This window comes from Zootoca vivipara, chromosome 2, assembly GCF_963506605.1.
Source record: "Zootoca vivipara chromosome 2, rZooViv1.1, whole genome shotgun sequence".
Classification (NCBI taxonomy): Eukaryota; Metazoa; Chordata; class Lepidosauria; order Squamata; family Lacertidae; genus Zootoca; species Zootoca vivipara.
The window spans coordinates 112,451,976-112,473,888 of record NC_083277.1 but is presented as its reverse complement, the minus strand read 5'-3'; the positions used below and the strand labels follow the sequence as shown (position 1 = coordinate 112,473,888).

At 48.5% G+C, this 21,913-nt stretch overlaps 2 protein-coding genes across 2 annotated transcripts; one reads left to right on the top strand and one right to left on the bottom strand.

The window, feature by feature from the left end:
* Positions 1-626: 626 nt before the first annotated feature.
* On the top strand, positions 627-4,406 carry NPFF (neuropeptide FF-amide peptide precursor). Its single transcript, XM_035107932.2, has 3 exons — positions 627-764; positions 3,184-3,314; positions 4,135-4,406. The coding sequence occupies exons 1-3, from the start codon at positions 627-629 to the stop codon at positions 4,256-4,258; spliced, it is 393 nt and encodes a 130-aa protein (XP_034963823.1). The 3' UTR covers positions 4,259-4,406.
* A 1,302-nt stretch (positions 4,407-5,708) lies between these two features.
* Positions 5,709-18,500, bottom strand: TARBP2 (TARBP2 subunit of RISC loading complex). Its single transcript, XM_035100353.2, has 9 exons — positions 18,421-18,500; positions 15,288-15,457; positions 11,508-11,613; positions 10,893-10,976; positions 9,962-10,034; positions 9,021-9,138; positions 8,282-8,409; positions 7,579-7,771; positions 5,709-5,913 (listed from the first exon to the last, which is right to left on the bottom strand). The coding sequence occupies exons 1-9, from the start codon at positions 18,480-18,482 to the stop codon at positions 5,756-5,758; spliced, it is 1,092 nt and encodes a 363-aa protein (XP_034956244.1). The 5' UTR covers positions 18,483-18,500; the 3' UTR covers positions 5,709-5,755.
* Positions 18,501-21,913: the final 3,413 nt, after the last annotated feature.

Sequence of the window (21,913 nt, the reverse complement as noted above, 5' to 3'; positions counted from 1 at the left end):
CTCCCCCGATCCTTGTCCCCAGCCTGCATTCCCGTTTCTTGGTAAATGGGTTTCATTAAGCTGTAAAAAGCTTGGCTTCGTCGACGTGAACGCCCCGGGGACCAGGGCTTTGCCGAGCTGGCTGTGCAAGCGGCGACGTAACAAATGTCTGGTCCGAAGTCGCCTCTGGCGTTTGCAGGCCCATCAAGCCGACGGTGGGAGGCCTTGGGGAGTGTGAGGGAAGCGGTCAGTGTCCGGCGAAGAACCTGGGCCTCCGCCCCCTCCCCCGGTGGCGTACAAACGGCAACATGCAAGCAATTAGCTACCAAATCCCCAACAGGACTTAAGAGAGCCGTTTTGGGCTGGATTTATCCTCACAATTACGCACAAATCAGCCCCAGCCAGCGGTGGCAGAGGCTCTGTCGGGGGGGCTGTCGCGGTCCCTCTCCGCTCGTCACGGGGAGGTGCCGGCGGGCCCCCCTCGCAAACTCGCCTTACAAATGGGTCGCCGTCGCTGCCATCAATCCCACCCTGTGCTGCTGCTGCCCCCCCCCCCAAACCACCCGCTCCGGAGACAGATATATAAAGGCAGCGCCAAAGCAAAAAGGGAAGCGCTTTGCAAGAGTGCAGAGAGCAGGCCTGGCAACATGGAAGCTGCCTACCTGCTGCTCGCCCTGGCATTGCTCTCCGGCAGCCTCAAGCCAGGCCAAAGCCTCGAGGAGGGGATCGGCTCCCAAGAGGCCGAGGAGCCCGACGGCTACCCGGAGAGACTCCTCAGCTGGATGGTGAGTGGCCTTTGACGAGACAGCGGCCTGGAGGGCAAGGGTGGGTGCCAAGCCAACTTCGATGCTGCTTAGTCAGTTCTTGCAGGGTGGTTGGGCATGGCTCTGTTCACAGACGCCACACACACACACACACACACACACACACACACACACACACACACTTTTTTATCCTCCTCCCACAGCCCTGTGAGGTCAGCTGGGCTGAGAGAGTGTAGTAGACCCAGAGTCCCACAGTGAGCAAGCCTGGGTTGAAATCCCCAATCTGCTCATTGTGGGGCTTGAGTGAGGATTTGAACCTGACTCTACTCCAGGCATCCCCAAACTACGGCCCTCCAGATGTTTTGGCCTACAACTCCCATCATCCCTAGCTAACAGGACCAGTGGTCAGGGATGATGGAAATTGTAGTCCAAAACATCTGGAGGGCTGAAGTATGGGGATGCCTGCTCTATTCAGTCCTAGTCCAGCACACTAACCACTATGCCACAGTGACTTGTGGAGGTGTTTTGGGTCCCCTACCTAATTGAGAGTGGGAGAAAAGTTCGGCCAAGCTGGAAGTCATTGCTCCCTCCAGAAAGTCAGTACAGTATAACATAAACCCAGTATAACATAAACCCATAAACTTTCTTTTTCTTTCTTTCTTTCTTTCTTTCTTTCTTTCTTTCTTTCTTTCTTTCCTTCTTTCTTTCTTTCTTTCTTTCTTTCTTTCTTTCTTTCTTTCTTTCTTTCTTTCTTTTCCTTCCTTCCTTCCTTCCTTCCTTCCTTCCTTCCTTCCTTCCTTCCTTCCTTCCTTCCTTCCTTCTCTTTCTCTTTCTCTTTCTCTTTCTCTTTCTCTTTCTCTTTCTCTTTCTCTTTCTCCCTTTCTTTCCCAGACACTTGCTGAGATCCAGGCCGGAGAGGGTGGCATCATTGCAATTAGTGGGGCTCTAAGATTGATGGCGCTTGGGATCAAATTATCCTCAGCCACAAACTCACTAGGTGGCCTTGAGCAAGCCATACTACCTAGTCCTTTCTAGCTGCAAAATGGGCATAACAGTGCTTGCCTACCATGCAATGCTGTTGTAAAATATTCCTGTGAAGGTATGCAAAGTGCTTTGCATTATTAAGATGTTAACCCGAGCTCCTCCCGGATTTCATTTAGGGCTGGGTATATACCCTGTGACAACAACAGAGTCCTCAGAATCTTGGTTTCTTTTCCTTTCCTTTTTAAAAGCAAGTTTCTAAACATGGAAGTGTGAGGGTGAATCTCAGGAAGCCAAAAGCAAAAAGTGATCAGTCAGAGCCACAGGTACCCTGCATAGCTGTTTGCCCTCCCCATGCAGAGAAAATGAAATTATGCATAAGAAGCAAATATGCACAGATATTCACACAATTTTCAGAGCGTGTTAAGCCTATGTTGAAGCAAAGCAAACAGTGCGTCTTCCTGGCACCTTTAAAGATAAAGATGCTATTCAGAGTAGATGTACTGGAATTAATAAACGTGACTAGCTTGGGTCCATTTATTTCAGTGCGTCTACTCTACGTGAAACTTGTTGGCGACAACCCAGACGAATGTATTGTGGCATAAGCCTTAGTGGACTAGAGTCCCTTTCACCAGATGGAGCTTATGTCATAATAAATGTGTTCTTCATCTTTAAGGTGTCACGAGACTCTGTTGGATTTTGCCAATATTCACAATTTGTGTAAGGCAATCTCCCGAATTTCAGCTGTTTTTGGTGTACAAAGTGTGTGTGTGTATGTGCGTGTGAAATTGCAAAAAAATATACCGTAATTGGCTTGACATTATGTTGGGTGGATAGAGCTGACTGCTGCTCAAGATTTACCATCATTACGCAACTGTGAGGAGCCAGGCAGCTCAGTCTGCACAGCATGAGACTCGTAATCTCAAGGTTGAGGGTTCAAATATCGGACAAAAGGATTCCCACATTGCAGGGGGTTGGATACGTAAATCAGTGCCGGATTTACGTATAAGCTAAACAAGCTATAGTTTAGGGCCCCACTCCCTTGGGGGCCCCCAGAAAATTTAATTGTATTTCAGTTCAACAATTACTTTGATAAAATACATATTTTGTTATGTGCAAATGGCTTTAGATACCTATTAGGTCCATAAATTACCATATAGCATATATTCAACACACACACAAAAAAAAACCAGCGACAATTTGTTGTTGACGAAGGACAGCTAGACATATCAAGGGCCCCATTACCTTCAGTAGCTTAGGGCCGCATCAAACCTAAATCCGGCCCTGGACTAAATGATCCCCATGAACCATTCCACCTCTACAATTCTGATTGATTCTATGAATAATGCAATGCCCATGCTGTTTTCCCGGGTCCTCAAGCTACTTCCTGGTCTTGTAGGGAACTCGTCTCTTGTTGAATTTCTCAAATGACCCCCTGGCTTTTTATCTGTCCACCCAGCTGCAAGAAAATGAGGACCATCCTGTCCAGATCCCCCCTGAGGAGCATCCCCTGGGCGTCCTTCTCCGCTCCCTCCTTCATGCTGTGCAGAGACCTGGTCGCAGCCCCTCCTTCCTGTTCCAGCCCCAAAGGTAAGGAGTGTGCAGAGTTGATGCAGCCAAGCAGAAGCATGTATTCTGGCTACACTAGGGGGTGCACAAGTGGGTGGAGGGGGCGGTTCAGTTAATTTCCTCCTTCCTTTTTAAAGCTTCATTTGTGTTAATTTTCCAGTTCTTAGAATTACATCTGTTCTTTCATTTTGGCCATGGACTGGGATGGGAGACCCAGCAAGTCGTCTCCTGAAGATGGTTTGAGTGTTTTCCATCCGAATAGTATTTGCACGCATTCTAGCGTCTCCAAGGCCTCACAATTCCCACAGATCAGGCATAGGCTCCCCCATTTAAGAGTCCATTTTTAAGAGACAAACACAGCATCCTTGCTATCTAAATGAGCATTCCCACCTGTCAGTTTCATGGGTCTTAGACCCTCCATCCCTACAACCTTTTTTTCTGCAACTGCTCGGAACACCTTCCTGTGTTACCCATTGCAAAGCTGTGTTCTTAAAACTGAACAATTTTCCAATCGTTCCCTTGTCTTGTGTTCAAATCCCCACCCATCAATGCCTGTAGCAACAATAAGGGGACTCTGGTTCGTTTCAGTAGTTCTGGATGATGCAATTCTGTTCTCCTTGGGACGGCGGAGGGGGGAGGGGAAGGGCAAAACACTATTCCAAGACACCCAGCTGCATAGCTCTGCTTCCTTCTCACCATCCATCTGGCAGAAGTGAGGACCTGGTGGGGGCAAGCAGGGCAGAGAGGCCAGGGAGCTCCAAGTGCTGTGTTTTTGATTGCCAAAAATGTCCCCCAGGCAACCTGCTTTTGTGCCGCTTTCCATCTCTGTCCCTTTCTGCAGATTTGGTCGTGACGCCCGGGGCAGCTCCAGCAGCGGTGGCCTAATCAAGCCACGGGCTTGGGACGCCGTGGCTCCTCAGTTTCTGAGCATGGCTGTTCCGCAGCGCTTTGGCAAGAAGAAATGAAGTCGAGGACAGCAACGCACAGAACTGCCACCACCCAGTTCTTGCACCGAGAATTAGTGCCGAACTGGGTCGGAAAAGCCTCCCCCTTCTACTCTTCCTTCTGTGTCGTCCCTGGGTTACCCGGGTGACTGACCCTCCTGTTTAGGGGTTTGTGCTTTGCCACTTGCTAATAATAAAAATGGTTACATCTTGGAACCTACTACAATCTTTTCTGTCACGTAGGCTGGCTAGAGCAAGGATGTGGAGCCCGTGGTCCTCCTGACGTTGTCAAGACTTCCATTGTTCAGGCAGCGTTGCCATACAGCCGTTCTGTAAATCTTAACTCCCCCCCCCACACACATAATGCACAATGAACTTATGGAACTCCCTGCCACTGGGGGGTCGCAACATGAGAAGCTGGTCACCAGAGCAAAGTGTGCCAAGAGTCCCACAAAATTTCTTCAGGAGGGGGAGGAGGATGGAGAGGAAAATTAGAGAAAACTACCCCCACCTATAGTGACCCCCACCTTTGGCTTCCCCAGCAGCTCCAGGGCTGCTTGGCTACCATTGGAGGGGAAGGAGCGATTTGACGCGTGTTTCAGCAAATTTAAGGTTAAATGAATGATGCTTTTGGGAAGGGGAAATTATTGGGGCTGTCATCTCTCCTTTGCCTTGGTCTCAAGCAAATTACTTGCCTCCATCTCACCCATTATCTTGTTTCTAAGAGCAACCACCCAAATGCCTCTGGAAAGCATATGATAATGCCAGCGGTGGGAGCATCCCCTGCATTCAGAAGTAACTGCCTTCTGGCCTGGATAGCTCCATAACCCCAAGTTTGCAGGTTCAATTTCCTGCACTGCAGGCAGTTGGATGAGATGATCATCAGGGTCCTTTGCAACTCCACAATTCTATATCTTTGACCGCTTCAATTCAAGAATAATGGATAATGGGACCATTTAATTCTGCCTTAGGGCCTCAGTCTGATGCAGCAGTGGTCAGCAGGTGTACAATTCTAGATGTGTCTGTGGACAGCGACTGTGGGGAACCTGTAGCACCCCCCTTCCACTGTTGGTGGTGGTCTCCAACTCCCATCAGCCCCAGCTAGCATGGCTAATGACCAAGGATCATGGGAGTTGCAAGATCTGGAGGGCTGCAGGCTCCCTCATCTCAGGGCGGGCTCACTGGGTAAAAGAAGACATTTTCTTATTAAAAAAAATCTGGTTTATTGCAACTCCCAGTTATGGCAGAAATGGTCAGTGTTTGTCCCTCCACAACGAGGAAAAAAACAAGGTGATTGGCATCAGGTGAGCCACAGAGGTGGGACTACCCTGACCTCCCAGCAGCCCCCCCCCCCCAGCACTTAGCGCTCAGAGCTACAAGTCTCTGTGAGCCTAGTCTCTGCTGCAGGTTCAGCAAACCCCTCTCCAAGTCTTGAATTCAGTACATCCTTTAGCAGGCTGGAAGATGGAGACAAGCTGTTTGGGGGGTTCCCGGGTGCCCAGAGTCTTCCGTGTGGCCTCACCTGCCCCCTGCCATGATCTTAAGGTACTGAAGGGCATTGCGGGCAGCATCTGCACGCGCGGCATGGCGGGACATGGCCGAGCCGTGGCACACCGTGGTTGGCTGTGTTGAGAGCTCCACCAGGCACTGGTACAGGCCGCTTAAACTCATCTCATCTGCAGGAAGAGAAAAGGTACCGCATCATCCAGGCCAGCAAAACAACATCTCTGCGTACAGCCTGCTCTGTCTGGAAGGTTCAGGGTGGGTACTAACTTGATACATGTGGAATGGATCTAGGGGTCTTGGTGGACCACAAGCTTAACATGTGTCAACAGTGTGATGCAGCAGCAATAAAAGCTAGTACTGGCTGCATCTACAGAAGTATAGTGTCCAGATCAAGGGAAGTTATAGTTCCACTCCGTTCTGCCTTGGTCAGACCACAGCTGGAATACTGTGACTAATTCTGGTTGCCACGATTTAAGAAGAATATTGAGAAGCTGGAACATGAGCAGAGGCGGGGAGCCAAGATGGTCAAGGGCCTGGAAACCAAGTCTTATGAGGAACAGTTGAAGGAGCTGGATATGTTTAGCCTGAAAGACTGAGAGGAAATATGATAGCCATCTTCAAATATCTTAAGGGCTGTCACATGGAAGATGGAGCAAGCTTGTTTTCTCTTGCTCTTGAGGTAGGACTCAAACCAATGGATTCAAGGTACAAGAAAGGAGATTCCAACTAAACATCGGGGGGGGGGGAATTCTGACAGTATCAGGGGGAAAAATTCTGACAGTAGGAGCTATTTGACGGTGGAACGGTCTCCCTTGTGAGATTGTGGACTCTCCTTCCTTAAAGGTTTCTAATCAGAGGTTGGATGGTCAACTGTCAGGGATGCTTTAGCTGTGTTTCCTGCACTGCAGGGGGTTGGACTAGATGACCCTTAGGGTCCCTTCCAACTCTGCAATTCTATGAAAATTAAAACAGGTTGGTTCTTCAAATGGAAGAATTCAGTTTAATTCAAATTTGGCATCTTTGGATTAAAGCAGAGCAAGAGGAAAGCAAAATGTGCACATTTCCTAACGCTCAAGTCTGGGGACAGCAGGTGTACGGAGGCATAAGGAACTGTTGATTCACAGGCTGGCATAAATTGGGATGTCGCAGCCCATTTCCCTTTTCATTCCCACAGGGCAACTGGCCTTATATGGCTGGAGTCAGGCCCCAACGACCCACTGCTGGGCAAGTAGCAATGCTACAGCAGATATTAATCTAAGTCATCTGTCAGTTCCCTTTAATGTGGGGAGAGGGACTTGGCAGGATTCTCAGCACAAATCCATGAGGAAGACAAAAGGGCAGAGGCACAATAACAGCTTATTTTTAGTTATTTTAGAAAATAAGAAATGGGGGTGGGGGGGTCCCTGGGAGCCACAAAATACCCTGCAATGTGGGCTTATGTGGCCCATAGGTTGTGGGCTTCGCCACACCTGCCACAGACCAATGATAAAGTGATGAATGCCAAAGTTCTGTCCCCAAATCTAGCTTGCGCCCTGACCAAAGCCTTTGCTTCCCTGCAGTGGATTACTGAGACAGAATCCAAGCTCCTCCCAGGCTTTTTTCTTGAGCATTTCTTGAGTGGTCATGTGGGTGGGTAGCTTTCAACTTGCTGGGCTACTTCTGGGTGGTTTTTGGGGGTCACTTGACTGCTCAACTTGCAAGTAGACAATATAAATTTTCACACTTTCAAATCAATAAGGATGCACACATACGCAGGGGGCTTTTCAGAAAAGGTAGGGTCCTGCCGTTCTCTCAAGGAAACAATTCCTCCCCCTCCCCTGTGCCTCATTATTTACCAATGTCAAGGTAGCTAATATCAAAGCTCTGTTCTTCGGACAGCTCCTGCAAGAGGCTGCAGAACCCAGCATTCAGCACTCCCAGGGGATGGCTTTTGAGGTGCAGAATCTTCTCCCCCACTGAGTTGCGCAGAGAGTCCCAGGTGCAGCCAGACCCCCGACCCTTTCCTCCATCCACCTTGGTTCCTGCAATCTGAAGAGTGGAAGAGAGAGAACACGGGATGGATGTCTGTTCCGGCCGCCCACCTTCCATTATTCTCAGCAAGGCGCTGCCTTCCCAGGTGGTGCTGACCAAGAAGCGAGAGGCCACAGCCTCTGCAAGTTTCCTCAAGCAACTCTCGTGACCACAGCTTCGTCCTAACCCAGGGATGGGGGAACTGTGGCCCTCAAGATGTTTTGGGGGTTCCCAAGGTGGGACTCCCAAGGGATCCAGTAGAGCATCGAGCAGCCACTGGTAGAGCCTTATCCTTCATGAATTTATCTAATTTTCTTACAAAGCCATCCAGGTTGGTGGCCATCGCTACTTCTTGCCATAAGACGTCTTGGAAGGTACGTTTGTTTAATTTGCCAAAGAGGCTGCTCCCCTCTTCGGAGCAAGTTCCCAGTTTCTGCAAAGCCTGTCACGCCCCATCAGCAAGCTACATAACAAGCTCATCTACGGCTGCCCGACTCTGGCTTCTCTCTCCCCACCGCTCAGACTCACAATCGAGAACTGGTCTTCCTCCAATTCGGCCTCACTGCCCTCTCGCGGGTCCAGAGGCACGTTGTGAATCCGCACCAGCATCTTGGCTGCGGCGTTGCGCTTGGCCAGTTTTTTGGAGGTGCCACTGCCTAGAGAGAGAAGAAATGGCAAAACGGTGATCTGGAAGGGGGCTGCGATATGTTGAAAGAGGAGAGGGCAGAGAAGGGTGGGGGGCAGCCTGGGGTGCAAGTGGACTGCAAGAGCCTACACCTCTTCCTGATTCCCTCAGGCTTGCCCCATCAAGCCTGACTGCTGCTGTTGTTTTTTTAGCTCCTGGGCATTGATCTTGCCTTGCAGCCCATCCAGCCTGCCTGACGCAGAAAGCACAACAGCAGCTGTTAAAGAACATGTTTTTACATAACTGACACAGCTTGTCCACTTGCAAATGGTGTGGAGTTCTTTTTCCTTGGCGCAGAAGCTTTGCAGCCAACCGGGGAGCCTAACTTGAGTGCCTGCAGAGCCTATGGGACTGCAGTTGTGCACTCCTGGTCCTTACAGCCCAGATCAGTGTCTCCCAAGTCCTCTCTGTGGAGCTCAATGCTTTCCCTCTGATTTCCTGCATCCCTCTTGTCAGGTGCATTGGCCCTTGCCTCCTAAGTTCTAAGGAGCCTCTATGGGAAAACTTCCCATCATGCACAGGGCACTGCAAATCACAAACAGTTTAAAAGCATGAGCATGAGTTTAAAAGCTGATGCCATACCTATTTCAATAAACCTTTCAACCCGGCAGGTCATTGTGAATTCCTTGCGGTGGGCAGGCCCTGACTCCTGAGTAACAGTGTATTCGGGGAGCCGCCAGCCCTTCTGCACCACCAGCTCCTGGAGAGAGAGAGACAGCTTTAGAAAGGCAATCGCCTCTTCCTTTCTGTGCCTGGATTCCTAGAGGGAATGGCAACTCAGGACACTACCATTGCAGCGGAGGCATCTAAAGCAGCAGTTTGGGTATAAGCCCAATTAAATTAGGCAACACTTATTTCTGGAGAAAGCACATACGTAGGTTTGGGCTGCAAAGTGTAACTGGGAGGAAAATCAAGACAGGGTACTGAAGCCTGGCTATACAGTCATATTGGGATCTGAGAGTGGTTTGCCAAAAGGAGGATGGATACAAAACAACAGACTATTAGTAGCTCTGGATGATGCAGCAAATGGGAGCAGCATTCAACTCACAGCATCAAGGATGAAGGCTTCTGCTCAAAACCCTGTTTGGAATCCTCTTGGAGGTGGGTGTGCCCAATTTCGTTCCAGAGCTACAGCAAATACATGTTGTTCCTATCCTAAGTTCCACGAGCAAAAAAGCCTTGCACGCCCTTCCAAGCTTGCTTAACTAATATGGCTTCAAAAGCTGCTCCCATACAAAACAGACTTTTAAAAAAGTGCTGGATGGTGACACCAAATTTTCCCTTTGGTATGCCAGCTTGCATTCCAAAACCAGGACTTTAGGGTAGCCTTAGAATTTATAAAACAAGCAATGAGAAGAACGGGGTGGGGAATGAAACGGGCGACAAGGTGCTGCTGGCAAGGACTCTTTCTGCTGTAGGGCAAAGTGTTGATCCACCAACTTCTGACTAAGAGTACTCACTTATGCACCTCCTCCTGTAAGTGCTTGGGGCTGAAGGAAGCCACAGCCGAGAGAGCGACCTACCTGCAGTGCGCCAACCGGGTTGCACTCCGACTGCTGTGGTGATACTGGGGGCTTCATGTCTATTGCGGAACTTCTGGGTAAAAAGAGGGCACAAGGTGAAGGGTTCTCCCTGGTGGTTCTGCTGCCCCAAATCCAAACACCCCGCCCACGCTATGAAGTAGCCAGAGGTAGGGGAACATAGAAGCCCTTCCGGGGAGCCAGCTGAGAAGGGGCCTCATCAGAGAGAGCCTCGCCTACAGCTGGCACTAGAGCTAGACGATGTCAGCTTTTCGACATCGCAATGTATCACCACCTAAACCTCATGACATAGCAATACATTGCGGTGTTGAAAAGGAAGGAAGATCGGCCCCGCGAGGTGCCGGGGTGAAACCACCACGGCTCCCTTCGCCGCCAACACCAGGCACAGGGAGGAAGGAGGCAGCAGCCTGAGAAGGTAAGCCCCACCCACAATATACTGTAGGGTGAAGGTGCCAGTGTACTCTGGCCCTCAAACCAGTCTTGGACGATGTATTGATACATCGCCCAGGCCTAGTTGGTGCTCCACTGTAGGGCAAGGCATGGACCCTCCAATCAGCATTAAGAGGGGAGCTGATGGTAGACTGAAAGGGGATCTTCCTACCACACAGCCACCCACAGCCTGTGTCTCCAGGTTCAAGCAAGATCTTTTACTTCCCCTCCTGTACCTTGAGTGGAGAATACCTGCTGGAATGTGTACCCACCCCACACCCAAGCTGATGCTTTGAAGCCCATGGAAAAGCCACTGGTGGGGGGGGGGAGCAAGGTCAGACACAAGGGAAGAACCTGCCGCATGCACCAGCTTATTCCAGTATGCAGTGATGGCCTATAGGGAAATCTGGGTGCATGCGAAGCAGCCAGAGGACTCTGGGCAGCCCACTCCTTGTGCTTTTGTCTTTCGCTTCCATCCCATTACCTGGGAGACGCAACCGGCAAGGTGGGTACAGGCTCGTTGACTGGAGCGGTGGTCTGAGCCAAGGGCTCTAGAGAGAAAGGAGAGCTTCGGAATACAAGGTGACAAAATTAAAGCACACTCAGTAGGAGGAGCGCATGCAGTGGAAGAAACTTCCCGAAATGAGAGACTGCTCCCGTGCCATCCCCCAGAACTTGGGTGCAGGCACTTCCTGCTCTCTAGCAAGGTTCCCTCTACCCAAACTCCCCTCAACTGCAGAGGCCTGTGCAGAAATGCTCAATGCTGAACTCTCCTGTTCCCATGACTGTGCGCAATCTGTGCACCTGTGATTGTGCTGCTCGGTTTGTATCACGGAATGCAAACCACAGATTTCAACTTCTTTTAAAGTTTCTGTCCCTCTTTGGCCTGGTTAGCACATGACACTAAGCTTACTTATTTAGTGGCTTACTTATCAACAACCTCTTTGTCCTAACTGCCTGAAATTTAGCTTTCATAGGCAGTAAGCAGCTAGAGAGGATGTTGTAGACAGAAGATTCCCTGGGCATTTCATTTTCTAATAAGTGCATGGGAGAAGGGGGGGGATTCCGGCCTTTTGTACAGACTGTGCATAGCCCTCACCTGGCTTCTTCCACTGCTGCTGGCTCCAGCATGTTTCCTCCCTTGAGAAGCCGGAGTGCCACCTCTGCTGCCTTGTGCTTGGCTGCCTTTTTGCTAGGGCCTTGGCCTAAGGACAGGAGAAGGGAGAGAAAGCAGGTCGTGACACAAGGATGCAAGGGCAACTCAGAAGGGCAAACACAGAAACTTATTTATATCCCGGCCTTCCTTCCATAATGGAAGGTAGCATATATGGGACTTCCATGATGACCAGATCCAGGTGCAATCTGCACTGAAGCTCCTTGTTTGCAAGGTGTGACTGTGCTGGTATTTCTCACAAATGCGGCACATGGACAGAGCACAGCACTGCATCTCATTTGCAACAGCATTACATACTATATGCCACTGTGAACTGCAATAACAAGCAGTGTGGGAAGAAGGTATGCTTGAAAGCTCTCTCTTTCTCCTATATCCACATGCACTTCCATGCCTCCACAGACAGTTAAGCCCAGCCAATGGAGAGAGAGATGTCTCCATCAACTTGCATAGGGAGAGGTGGGAGAGACTGGAGCCACAGAAGTGCGTGTGTGTGCGTGCAGAAAGCTTACCCCTCCACACACATAAAATGAGGACCCTGTTATCGCAAGGATCCTTGCTTGGGGGGGTGGGCCACACACACCGCACCACCACCTGTTCCCAGGAATCCAACCTCTTCTTCCTCCCTCTCCTTATGCAAGTCAATGAAAAAATAAGTTTCACTGAAACAATGAGGGGAGGGAGGAACCTCAGACAGGGTCCTTCACAGGTGAGATCCCACCCCATCTGTTTCTGTATCACCAGCAGCAGCACCCACAATTGCACTCCTAACATTATCACAAACATAACCCTCTTGCCTACCCCTCTCCATCAAGATATGAGGGAAAGTGCTTCCAAGTTAAGCATACATGCACATTTAGAAGTAGCATCCCAAAAAATAAAATAAACTATGACCGTCCAGTCACTGAGAGTAAAATTTAATTCCTACAAATTCACTCCCACCCCTGCTGAAATTAAATGTTAATGAAGGGCTAGAGGGAAGAAAGGGCTGAGTGCCTTTTGCAGGATCCAAGCCACTCCGGCTGATAATAGTAATATAATAGTGTGAGGCTGATTCACATTAAAATCACTGCGAAAGAAAAAAGACAAGTAAAATAGTTGTGAAAGTAGTTGTAAAAAAATCATGGGATAAAGGGATAGAAATTGTGGTATTGTGGGACACGGGTGACGGTGTGGGTTAAACCACAGAGCCTAGGGCTTGCAGATCAGAAGGTTGGCGGTTAGAATCTCCATGACGGGGTGAGCTCCCGTTGTTCGGTCCCAGCTCCTGCCAACCTAGCAGTTCAAAAGCATGTCAAAGTGCAAGTAGATAAATAGGTACCGCTCTGGCAGGAAGGTAAACAGCATTTCAGTGCGCTGCTCTGGTTTGCCAGAAGCAGCTTAGTCATGCTGGCCACATGACCCGGAAGCTGTATGCCGGCTCCCTCGGCTAGTAAAGCGAGATGAGCGCCGCAACCCCAGAGTTGTCCGCGACGGGACCTAACGGTCAGGGGCCGCTTTACCCTTTTGAATTGTGTTATTATTGCTTGTTGGGACAGGTGCCGTGCATGTAAGCAACGAGTAGCAGCATCAGCAGGGGGAAATGCTGGGCTTTAGCAAGGCTGTGCACAGCCCTGTTCAAACCAGATGCAGCATTTGTCATTGCAGCTTTATGACATCACAATCAGGCCTTGGCAACTCAACTGTGGCATGAGAAGCAGTGTCAGTCAAGTCTAGGTGGAGGCTCCCTTCAAAGCCTGCAGCTCCACCTGCCCTAATCTGCCTCTTGATTATATCTTGTTATAGCTCTGCATGACTTTCTAAGAAGAGTCTGCTGGATCAGGTTAATGGAGCAACTATTCCAGCATCCTGTTCTCTTGTTGGTCAGCTGACAGTAGGCCAATGAGCTCTCCAAGAAAAGCTGCCAAGAGCCCAGCAGCGAGAAACCCAACCCTGTGAGGACATCTGGTGAGTGTGACAGAACCAACAAGTAACTCAAGGTCCCAAGTTCTGAGAGGAAGAGGGTACCAAATAGGTTACAACAAGAAGTCTAGAAACTAGGATCTCCTGCTTTCTACTCCCCAAATCTAGAAGTGAGTGAGTTAGCTGTAGTGAGTCAGGACAGCCTTCTCCAACCTGGTACCCTCCAGTTGTTGCCAGACCACAACCCAGAAAAACTACCTTGGAATGTACTGCTGCTGCCGCGCTGGTGGGTTAAGAAGCCCCTTTGCAGAGAGAGTAAGTCAACTGGCACTGGGGTGATATTTTGAATCGCTCTGTGTTTACACTGAGTTGTGTTAATTGTTTGATGAATTGATTTTGTTTTTGCTTTATTTATATGCTACTGTGCTCTTGATACAATTATTATTATTATTGTTAGCGCTTGTTAATTTTCACAGCTATTGTTATTATGGTGGGCTGCTTTGAGCTCTACACTGTAGTTGGAAAAGCAAATCATAGTGGGGAAGGAGAGCTGAAGATAATGTCAATATATTCCACATCTGGAAACCAATGTGCCCCTTTGCTTTTGGATAGTACATGGGTAGACGAGTCTATAAGGCCTGATGTATATTTTGCTCTAAGATGCTTAGTTTGGTCAGAATTGAGTATACACTTCCAAAGATAACACTCAATACAATACTTCTGGTAAATGAGCCACCATAGCCACTAAAGGGCTGTGAAAATTTGAGTCCCGGGCTTTTTAGACTTGTCTACCCATGCTGCGGTGTGGGTTAAACCACAGAGCCTAGGGCTTGCCGATCAGAAGGTTGGCGGTTCGAATCCCCACGATGGGGTGAGCTCCCGTTGCTCGGTCCCAGCTCCTGCCAACCTAGCAGTTTGAAAGCACATCAAAGTGCAGGTAGATAAATAGGTACCGCTACAGCAGGAAGGTAAGTGGCGTTTCCATGTGCTGCTCTGGTTCGCCAAAGTGGCTTTGTCATGCTGGCCACATGACCTGGAAGCTGTACACCGGCTCCCTTGGCCAATAACACGAGATGAGCACCGCAACCCCAGAGTCGGTCACGACTGGACCTAGTGGTCAGGGGTCCCTTTACCTTTACCCATGTATAATCTTTAAACGCAAGGGGCACATTGGTTGCAAGATGTGATTTTTCCCCCAGCTCCCCTACCCCTCTAATACAAATGTCAAATCAAACCAAATCATGCTGGCTGGGGCTGTTAAGAGGAGTGTGCATCCAACAACATCTGAAGGGCCACAGGTTCCCTATCTGTGGCCTAAAAGGTTCCCAATTTTTTTTGTATTGGGGGAAGAGAAGTTATGTTCAGCTCAACAGCCAGCTCAGAACCCCATGCAATGGATTCTGGCAGGTGACCATGACAACCCATCTATCAGTTATGTGACATCATAATGATGTTGTGTTCTTGACAAGTGGGTGTAGGATCTGGCCCATGGAACCAAAAAAGATTCCCCACTCCTAGATAAAAGGTAAGGGGACCAGTGTGCTAAAGAGGAGCTTGTATTAGAGGGAGCCCCTCAAAGTAGGGGCAAACCCAAAGTTAACTGGAAGCAGGCAGAAGGCCCAGTTCAAAAGCACAACTGGAGAAACTCCATCCCCTTTCTGCTGCTGAGACAAATATGAAGGACTGTAGAAGACATGCAATCTTCTCTAGCCTACCCCCAAATTTGAGAGATCTTAACCTCTCCTCTTCCTCCCCTGCCCAAATTCTACTGGTTTATCCACACTCCCGTTCTTTACCACAACTAACCGGTGCAGCTGATGTCTCCAACAGTGACGCGAAAGGTGAAGTTGGGCTGGTGTGCTTGTCCCTCGGCTTTCAGTAGATCATACACAGGGGTTTTGCCTATGCGTGTCCCATACTCCTGCAGCAGGCTGATAGGGGTCTTGCCAGGGTTGGACGCCAGCATTTGCTCTATACTGAGGGTAAAAAGGAGACAAAGATGGATCTTGGAAGCCACCTTACTCTTCCACCGGGGCTCCTTTTACCCAGTAGTGTTTCTCTGTCTTCCATGATTCCATCGTCTGCAACGAAGGATGTGCTTGTCTCTTCCCCCCCACACCTTCTATAATTTGTGGGAGCTCCTAAAACTCCTACTACTGCCAAAGTTCCTTCAACAGCAAATGTACAATGAGGTCAGCCCATCCCTCCCAGCTTCATGGATTACTTAGCTCCTGTTGTCTTTTAACTGGGATAATTACGGTCTTTCAATGCATTCTTATGAGAGATGTAGGGTTTCTAGTTTAGGAAGTGTGGAAAAGTTACCTTGCTGGATCAGACCAAAAGCAAGAGCGGCCAGCCTGATGCTCACAAAAATAGAATTACTGATAGGTAGGGACAGGGTACCTGTTGCTGGGGCTACAAGTCACATTATCCCTACCAACTGGTTTTGCCGGTGGGTCTGATAAGAGATGGCATCTGATAAGAGATGACACCTGTAGGACCACAGCTTCTCCTCTCCAGCATAAAGGCTGCAGCGATTGTTTCCTGTTAGTAAGTTTCCTGGTACAAGCAAGCTCAGTTTTGCTATGATGGCTAAACAGCCACTGAGAAAACTAAAATCCTTATAAGCCTTGATTCCAGAACAATTGAAGAACAAATGTTCAATTATACAATCTCCCTAATCTCCCTTTCCTGAGCAAGGTGGTCGTGGACCAAATCCAGGGGCTCTTGGAGGAAACGGATATTCCTCAGTTTCCTAGGTTCAGTTTTGGCACAGAAACAGCTCCTTGACCTCTCAGCGTCTTTTGATACCATTGGCCATGCTATCCTTCTGAAGCAGCTGTCCCTTGGATGGTTGTTCCTAGAGGGTGTTGCTTGGGGAGTGTTTTTCAGCCCTGTGGAGCCTTCAATGTGGGCTTCCACAGGGTTCAGTCCTATCCCCTATGCTGTTTAACATCAAGTTGTCAGCAATATGCTGGTGATACTCAGCTCTACTCATTTACATCTGCAGATGAGGTAGTGGAAGTGCTGGAATGGTATCTAGCCTTAAATCATGGGCTGGGTAAAAGCCAATGAACTGAAATTCAATCCAGATAAGACTGAGGCACTGTTAGTGGATAGTTCCCCAGGTCAGAAGACTGGGAGGTTGCCTGCTCTTGATGTGATTACACACATCAAGTATGGGTATGGGTATATAGCTTGTGGGTACTCCTGGACCCTTTGCTGTCACTTGAGGCTCCGGTGTCCTCAGTGGCATTGAGTGCCTTCCATCAGCTTTGGTTGGTGGCCCAGCTGCACCCCTATCTGGACAGGGATAGCCTAACTACTGTTGTCTATGCTCTAGTAACCTTAAGGTTAGATTACTGCAATGTGTTATACGTAGGGCTGCCTCTGAAGAAGTTTTGGAAACTTTAGCTAGTGCACAATTCAGCAGCCAGGTTGCTTACTGGGAAAGACAGTTTGAGCACATTACACTGATCCTGATCCGGCTGCACTGGCTACCAAGTAGTTTCTGGGCCCAATTCAAAGTGTTGGTTTTGACCTTCAAGAGAGAAGATTCCACCTAAACATTAGGAAGAACTTCCTGACAGTAAGAGCTGTTCGGCAGTGGAAATTGCTACCAAGGAGTGTGGTGGAGTCTCCTTCTTTGGAGGTCTTTAAGCAGAGGCTTGACAGGCATATGTCAAGAATGCTTTGGTGGTGTTTCCTGCTTGGCAGGGGGTTGGACTGGATGGCCCTTATGGTCTCTTCCAACTCTATGATTCTATGACCTATAAAGCCTTAAATGGCTCAGGACTGCAATACCTCAAAGACCACTTCTTTCCATATGAACCTACCTGGGCCCTGAGATCATCCTCTGAGGCCCTTCTTCGTGTGCCTCCTCCACAAGAGGTCTGGAGGGCGGCAACACAAGAACAGGCCTTTTCTTCAGAGGCTCCCCATTTGTGGAATGCTCTCCCTCCCCAGGGAGGCTTGCCTGCCACTTTATACACCTTTAGGCACCAGGCAAAAATATTCCTCTGTAACTAGGCCTTTGGCTGACTGACATCCAATGCCCATTGAAATGGTGAATGGGGGGATTATTGGGTTGTTCCTGTTTTTACTTTTTGTTATGTCTCTTGTGTTTCTGTCTTGTCATTTTATGCTGTGAACCACCCTGAGACCTGCGGCTATAGGGAAGTACACAAATTTAATAAATAACACAAGCGTCTGTCAAAATAAACTCCTGCTGGCTTGCAGCTTTGTGCCCCCTTAAATACGGTAAATCTTAATGAAGTCATTAATGCTTATGTAAGCCCCTCAGCGGCACCAAGGTCACTATAAACATGCAGAAAGCTGGTGCAGTCTCAGGAAATCGTTTTCACAGAACTGTGGAGTTGGAAGGGACGGCAAGTCCAACGCCCTCGCGCTGAGGAAATCTTTTGCCCAACGTGGGGCTCGAACCCACAACCCTGGGATTGAGCCTTGCGCTCTACCAATGGAGCCACGCTTTCAGGTCCGCCCCCCCCCCGCCTCCTATATGGCAGACAATAAGGCTGCGCTCCTATACCTGCCCTCCTGGGAGTGAGCCGCGACGGGCACCTGGATAGACAGGTGTAGGACTGTGCTGCAGATGGTGGTGTCCTCTGGACTGCGCACCCCTAGGGAGTGGCAGGATGGCTCGCTGTCGCCCCCAGCCCCATCCCTCTTAGTCAGGACCCATCCTCGAACGGAGTCCCTCCTCCAAAAATTGCCCAGGGCATGGGAGATGCCGCACTTGGGCCTTCCCGTTATCATGGCAGCGCCAGGCCCGAGCGAAGCTCTCCCCGCGCTGCTTCTTCCATGAGGGGTATCCTAGCAACGGCGCTCTAGGGGGCGGGGCTTCTCCTCCTGCCTCCCTCCCTCCCTCCCTCCCTCGCCCCGCCCGTCTCTTAGCAACGGCGCGGGCGGATTCGTTCACCTGGGGAAGCCGCCGCAGCTCCTCGCGCTCCCGCAAGGCTCCTCCGCCTCCTCCTCGCTCATTCCCTCCTCCTGCCCCGCCGCCGCCGCCACCGCAACGCCCGCCGCCCTCCAGCCCGGTTCACAATGGCCGGGAGAGAGGAAGCGGCGGCCCCGCCACCCGGCCGCCGCCGCCTCCGGAGCGCTGCGAGGCGCATCCTGGAAGTTGGAGTCCGGCGCCGGGCCCAGGGCGCGAGGCGGCTTCGGTAAGGGGACTACGCCTCCCAGAAGGCCGTTCGGCCGCACAGCGAGCAGAGGCTGGCCTTGTCCCATCGCTGCGGGGCGGCTGTCCCGCGCTGTACGCTGGGAGTAGTAGTCTCCGGGGGTCATAGATACAGCGACAGACAAATACAGTAGTATTTATTTCGCTTCCCATCAGGCCAAAGTATCTTTATTTCGGTCAAAGACCAGAAAGCAAGTTATAATAAATATGACATTGGAGATTGAATTATGTTAAAAAAGAAAAATAATAAAATAAAATAATTAAAATAAAGTAGAATTACAATCCAATTCACAGAATTGATGCTTACATTTAAAATTGAGTTTTAGCCTTTTAAGATTTTAAAATTTTAATTTAATAGATCTCTGCTACTTATTACCACTTGTATGTAACAAGAGCAACACCCAGTCAAAGGGGGTACACCCAAGGGAGGCTTAGCCCTACTGTTCTCAACGCAGATACAAGCTAACATTACTCAACTACCCTTCAACGTTGAATGGGCCGTAGCAGCAATTTTAGGCTATCAGTGCCGGATTTACGTACAGTATAAGCTAAACAAGCTATAGCTTAGGGCCCCATCTCTTGCCCCCCCCCAAAAGGAAAAAAAACTGGGTGTACATTTCCAAAATATAAGATAAAAACAAATAAAATAAAACAGTGTTTTGCGTTGTGTAGGCTCCCATGATGTGAGTTATGGGCCCCGCCTGCTAGCCTGCTCCCTAAAATATCACTGGTTTGCTCATTTCTGTATATAGGGTGCCTACATTCTGCTATTATTAGTAGTTTGCATCGTATATATACACCTATTATTATTATTTCATGTTACAGCATGTTTCTAGAGACTAGGTTATGAGTCTTTGTAAATTGTGTTTCTAAAGAAACTTTTGTTATTGCCAAATGCCAATGTGTTTGCATTATTAAGTTTGTTATGAATAAAAAATCATTTTAAGTTACAGCTTAATGATTATTTCACTATTAATATACTACTTCTTAATTGTATTTCAGTTCAACAATTACTTTGATAAAATACATATTTTGTTATGTGCAAATGGCTTTAGATACCGGTACCTATTAGGTCCATAAATTACCATATAGCATATATTCAACACAAAAAAACAGCGACAATTTCTTGTTGACAAAGGGCAGCTGGACATATAAAGGGCCTCATTACCTTCAGTGGCTTAGGGCCTCATTAAACCTAAATCCGGCCCTGGTTGCTATGGGGGTAGACAGGGTTTTGTTAAGGGGGTGGGGACAAAATGTTGTTGAGCTATTTTGGGGGAGATCACCTAAAAGTTGTTGAGCTTCATTGGGAGATCACGGGTAAAATCCCCCCCAAAAAATTATGATATTACGGGGGGGGGGGGGCTTCTGATGGTGGGGGGTAAAACTACAGTTAATTGAGGGTTTTTAAAAATGCTTTTCAATAATTTCTGACGTCTACGCTCATGAACGTTGCAAACTGTTAAGGCACCTGGTACAAGCACCCACACCCTGCCAAAGCGATGCTTGGCTTAAACACAATAATGGTGGATGAAGCCGCCAGTGAAACAAGGAATAATAGAATTGTAGAATTGGAAGGGACCACACGGGTCATCTAGTCCAAACCCCTGCAATGCAGGAATCTTTTTCCCAATGTGGGGCTCAAACCCACGACCCTGGGATTAAGAGCCTCACGCTCTGCTGACTGAGCTATCCAGGGTAACTTGGGTTTGTGATTGTTTTTACTTTATATGCCGCTTTTCCCACAGAGAGGAATCAGCTCAGTGAGAATTTTGTTACGGGCTGTTGGAGGTTCATACACTAAAGCGCTAAGACAGATTTAATAAAATCAGGCCTACTTTAAATGAAAGAGCTATGTGTAGGCTGCTCATTAGGGATAGATTAAAAAGAAATGAAATAATAATATAATAAAAAGATTCAAAAGATCCACCCCGCCCCCCCCCCAAACATGCGAGCTGCTCAGCAGAAAGAAACTGGATGGCTTTTATGTAATGCTTGCAGCAATGAGCTACATTGGAAGCCAGATGCTACCCATTAGAGTTGATTAGGTGTTGAAGACTAAAAAGAGTCCATTAGTAAGGTTGGCTGAGTTTAAGACAATGGGTGAATACAGGCCGCTAACCTACCGCATGGGTAATACAGGAAAGTTTGCCAATTTTTAAAATGTGTGCCACAGTGTGATAAGGTGTAGCTTTGTAGTACAGTGGTACCTCGGTTTATGAACACAATTGGTTCCGGAAGTCTGTTCATAAACTGAAGCGTTCATAAACTGAAGCGAACTTTCCCATTGAAAGTAATGGAAAGTGGATTAATCCGTTCCAGGCGGGTCCACGGAGTACTCAACCTGAAGCGTACTTAACCCAAAGCATGGGTGTAATTGGTTCCGGAAGTCTGTTCATAAACTGAAGTGTTCATAAACTGAAGCGAACTTTCCCATTGAAAGTAATGGAAAGTGAATTAATCCGTTCCAAATGGGTCTGCGGCGTTCGTAAACCGAAAATTCATAAACCGAGGTGTTCATAAACCGAGGTTCCACTGTATATATATATCTGCAAGTTACAGAATAAATTCAGTATTTAAAAAAACAAAAAACAAACAAATCACCAATCCAGGCTTAAGTACAGTGGTACCTCTGGTTAAGAACTTAATTCGCTCTGGAGGTCCGTTCTTAGCCTGAATCTGTTCTTAACCTGAAGCACCACTTTAGCTAATGGGGCCTTTTTTTGCTGCCGCCGCGCCGCCAAAGCACAATTTCTGTTCTCATCCTGAAGCAAAGTTATTAACCTGAGGTACTATATCTGGGTTATTTCTTTTACTCGGCTACAAGTGATCGCCGAAGAAGAATAAGAATAAGAATATAGAATTTGCAGTCTGCGGCTTGACACGAAGCTTAAGCATGTGTAACTACAGCTGTGTGCGCATTTATGTGTACAGTACATGAGTCACTGATTTCGTGTGAAAGATTATGCACACGAGGCACTTTCAGTTTTAGGACTCCAAAATCTGCCTTGATATTTCCCTGTCCACACTAGTGGGCAGTGTTTGATGGACTATAGAACAATCCCAGAAGCCATGTTGGCGCCTAATGATTCTAAATATTTCCTCTGCAGAGCAAATACCTGAGAGAAACCTTTTCCAGTACTGTAGTTCTTTTCACTTACAAATCCTACAAATCCTGTCTTTTGTGTATGAATCCTCTGACCTGGATTCAAGAACTAAGGTCTTTACCATC

Coding starts and splice junctions, on each gene's coding strand:
- NPFF (XM_035107932.2), top strand. CDS start 627: ATGGAAGCTGCCTACCTGCTGCTCGCCCTGGCATTGCTCTCCGGCAGC. Junction 765..3,183: donor AGAGACTCCTCAGCTGGATG/GTGAGTGGCCTT, acceptor CTGTCCACCCAG/CTGCAAGAAAATGAGGACCA. Junction 3,315..4,134: donor TTCCTGTTCCAGCCCCAAAG/GTAAGGAGTGTG, acceptor CCCTTTCTGCAG/ATTTGGTCGTGACGCCCGGG.
- TARBP2 (XM_035100353.2), bottom strand. CDS start 18,482: ATGAGCGAGGAGGAGGCGGAGGAGCCTTGCGGGAGCGCGAGGAGCTGC. Junction 10,977..11,507: donor GCAGCAGTGGAAGAAGCCAG/GTGAGGGCTATG, acceptor TGTATTCCGAAG/CTCTCCTTTCTCTCTAGAGC. Junction 8,410..9,020: donor TGAAAGGTTTATTGAAATAG/GTATGGCATCAG, acceptor TTCTCTCTCTAG/GCAGTGGCACCTCCAAAAAA.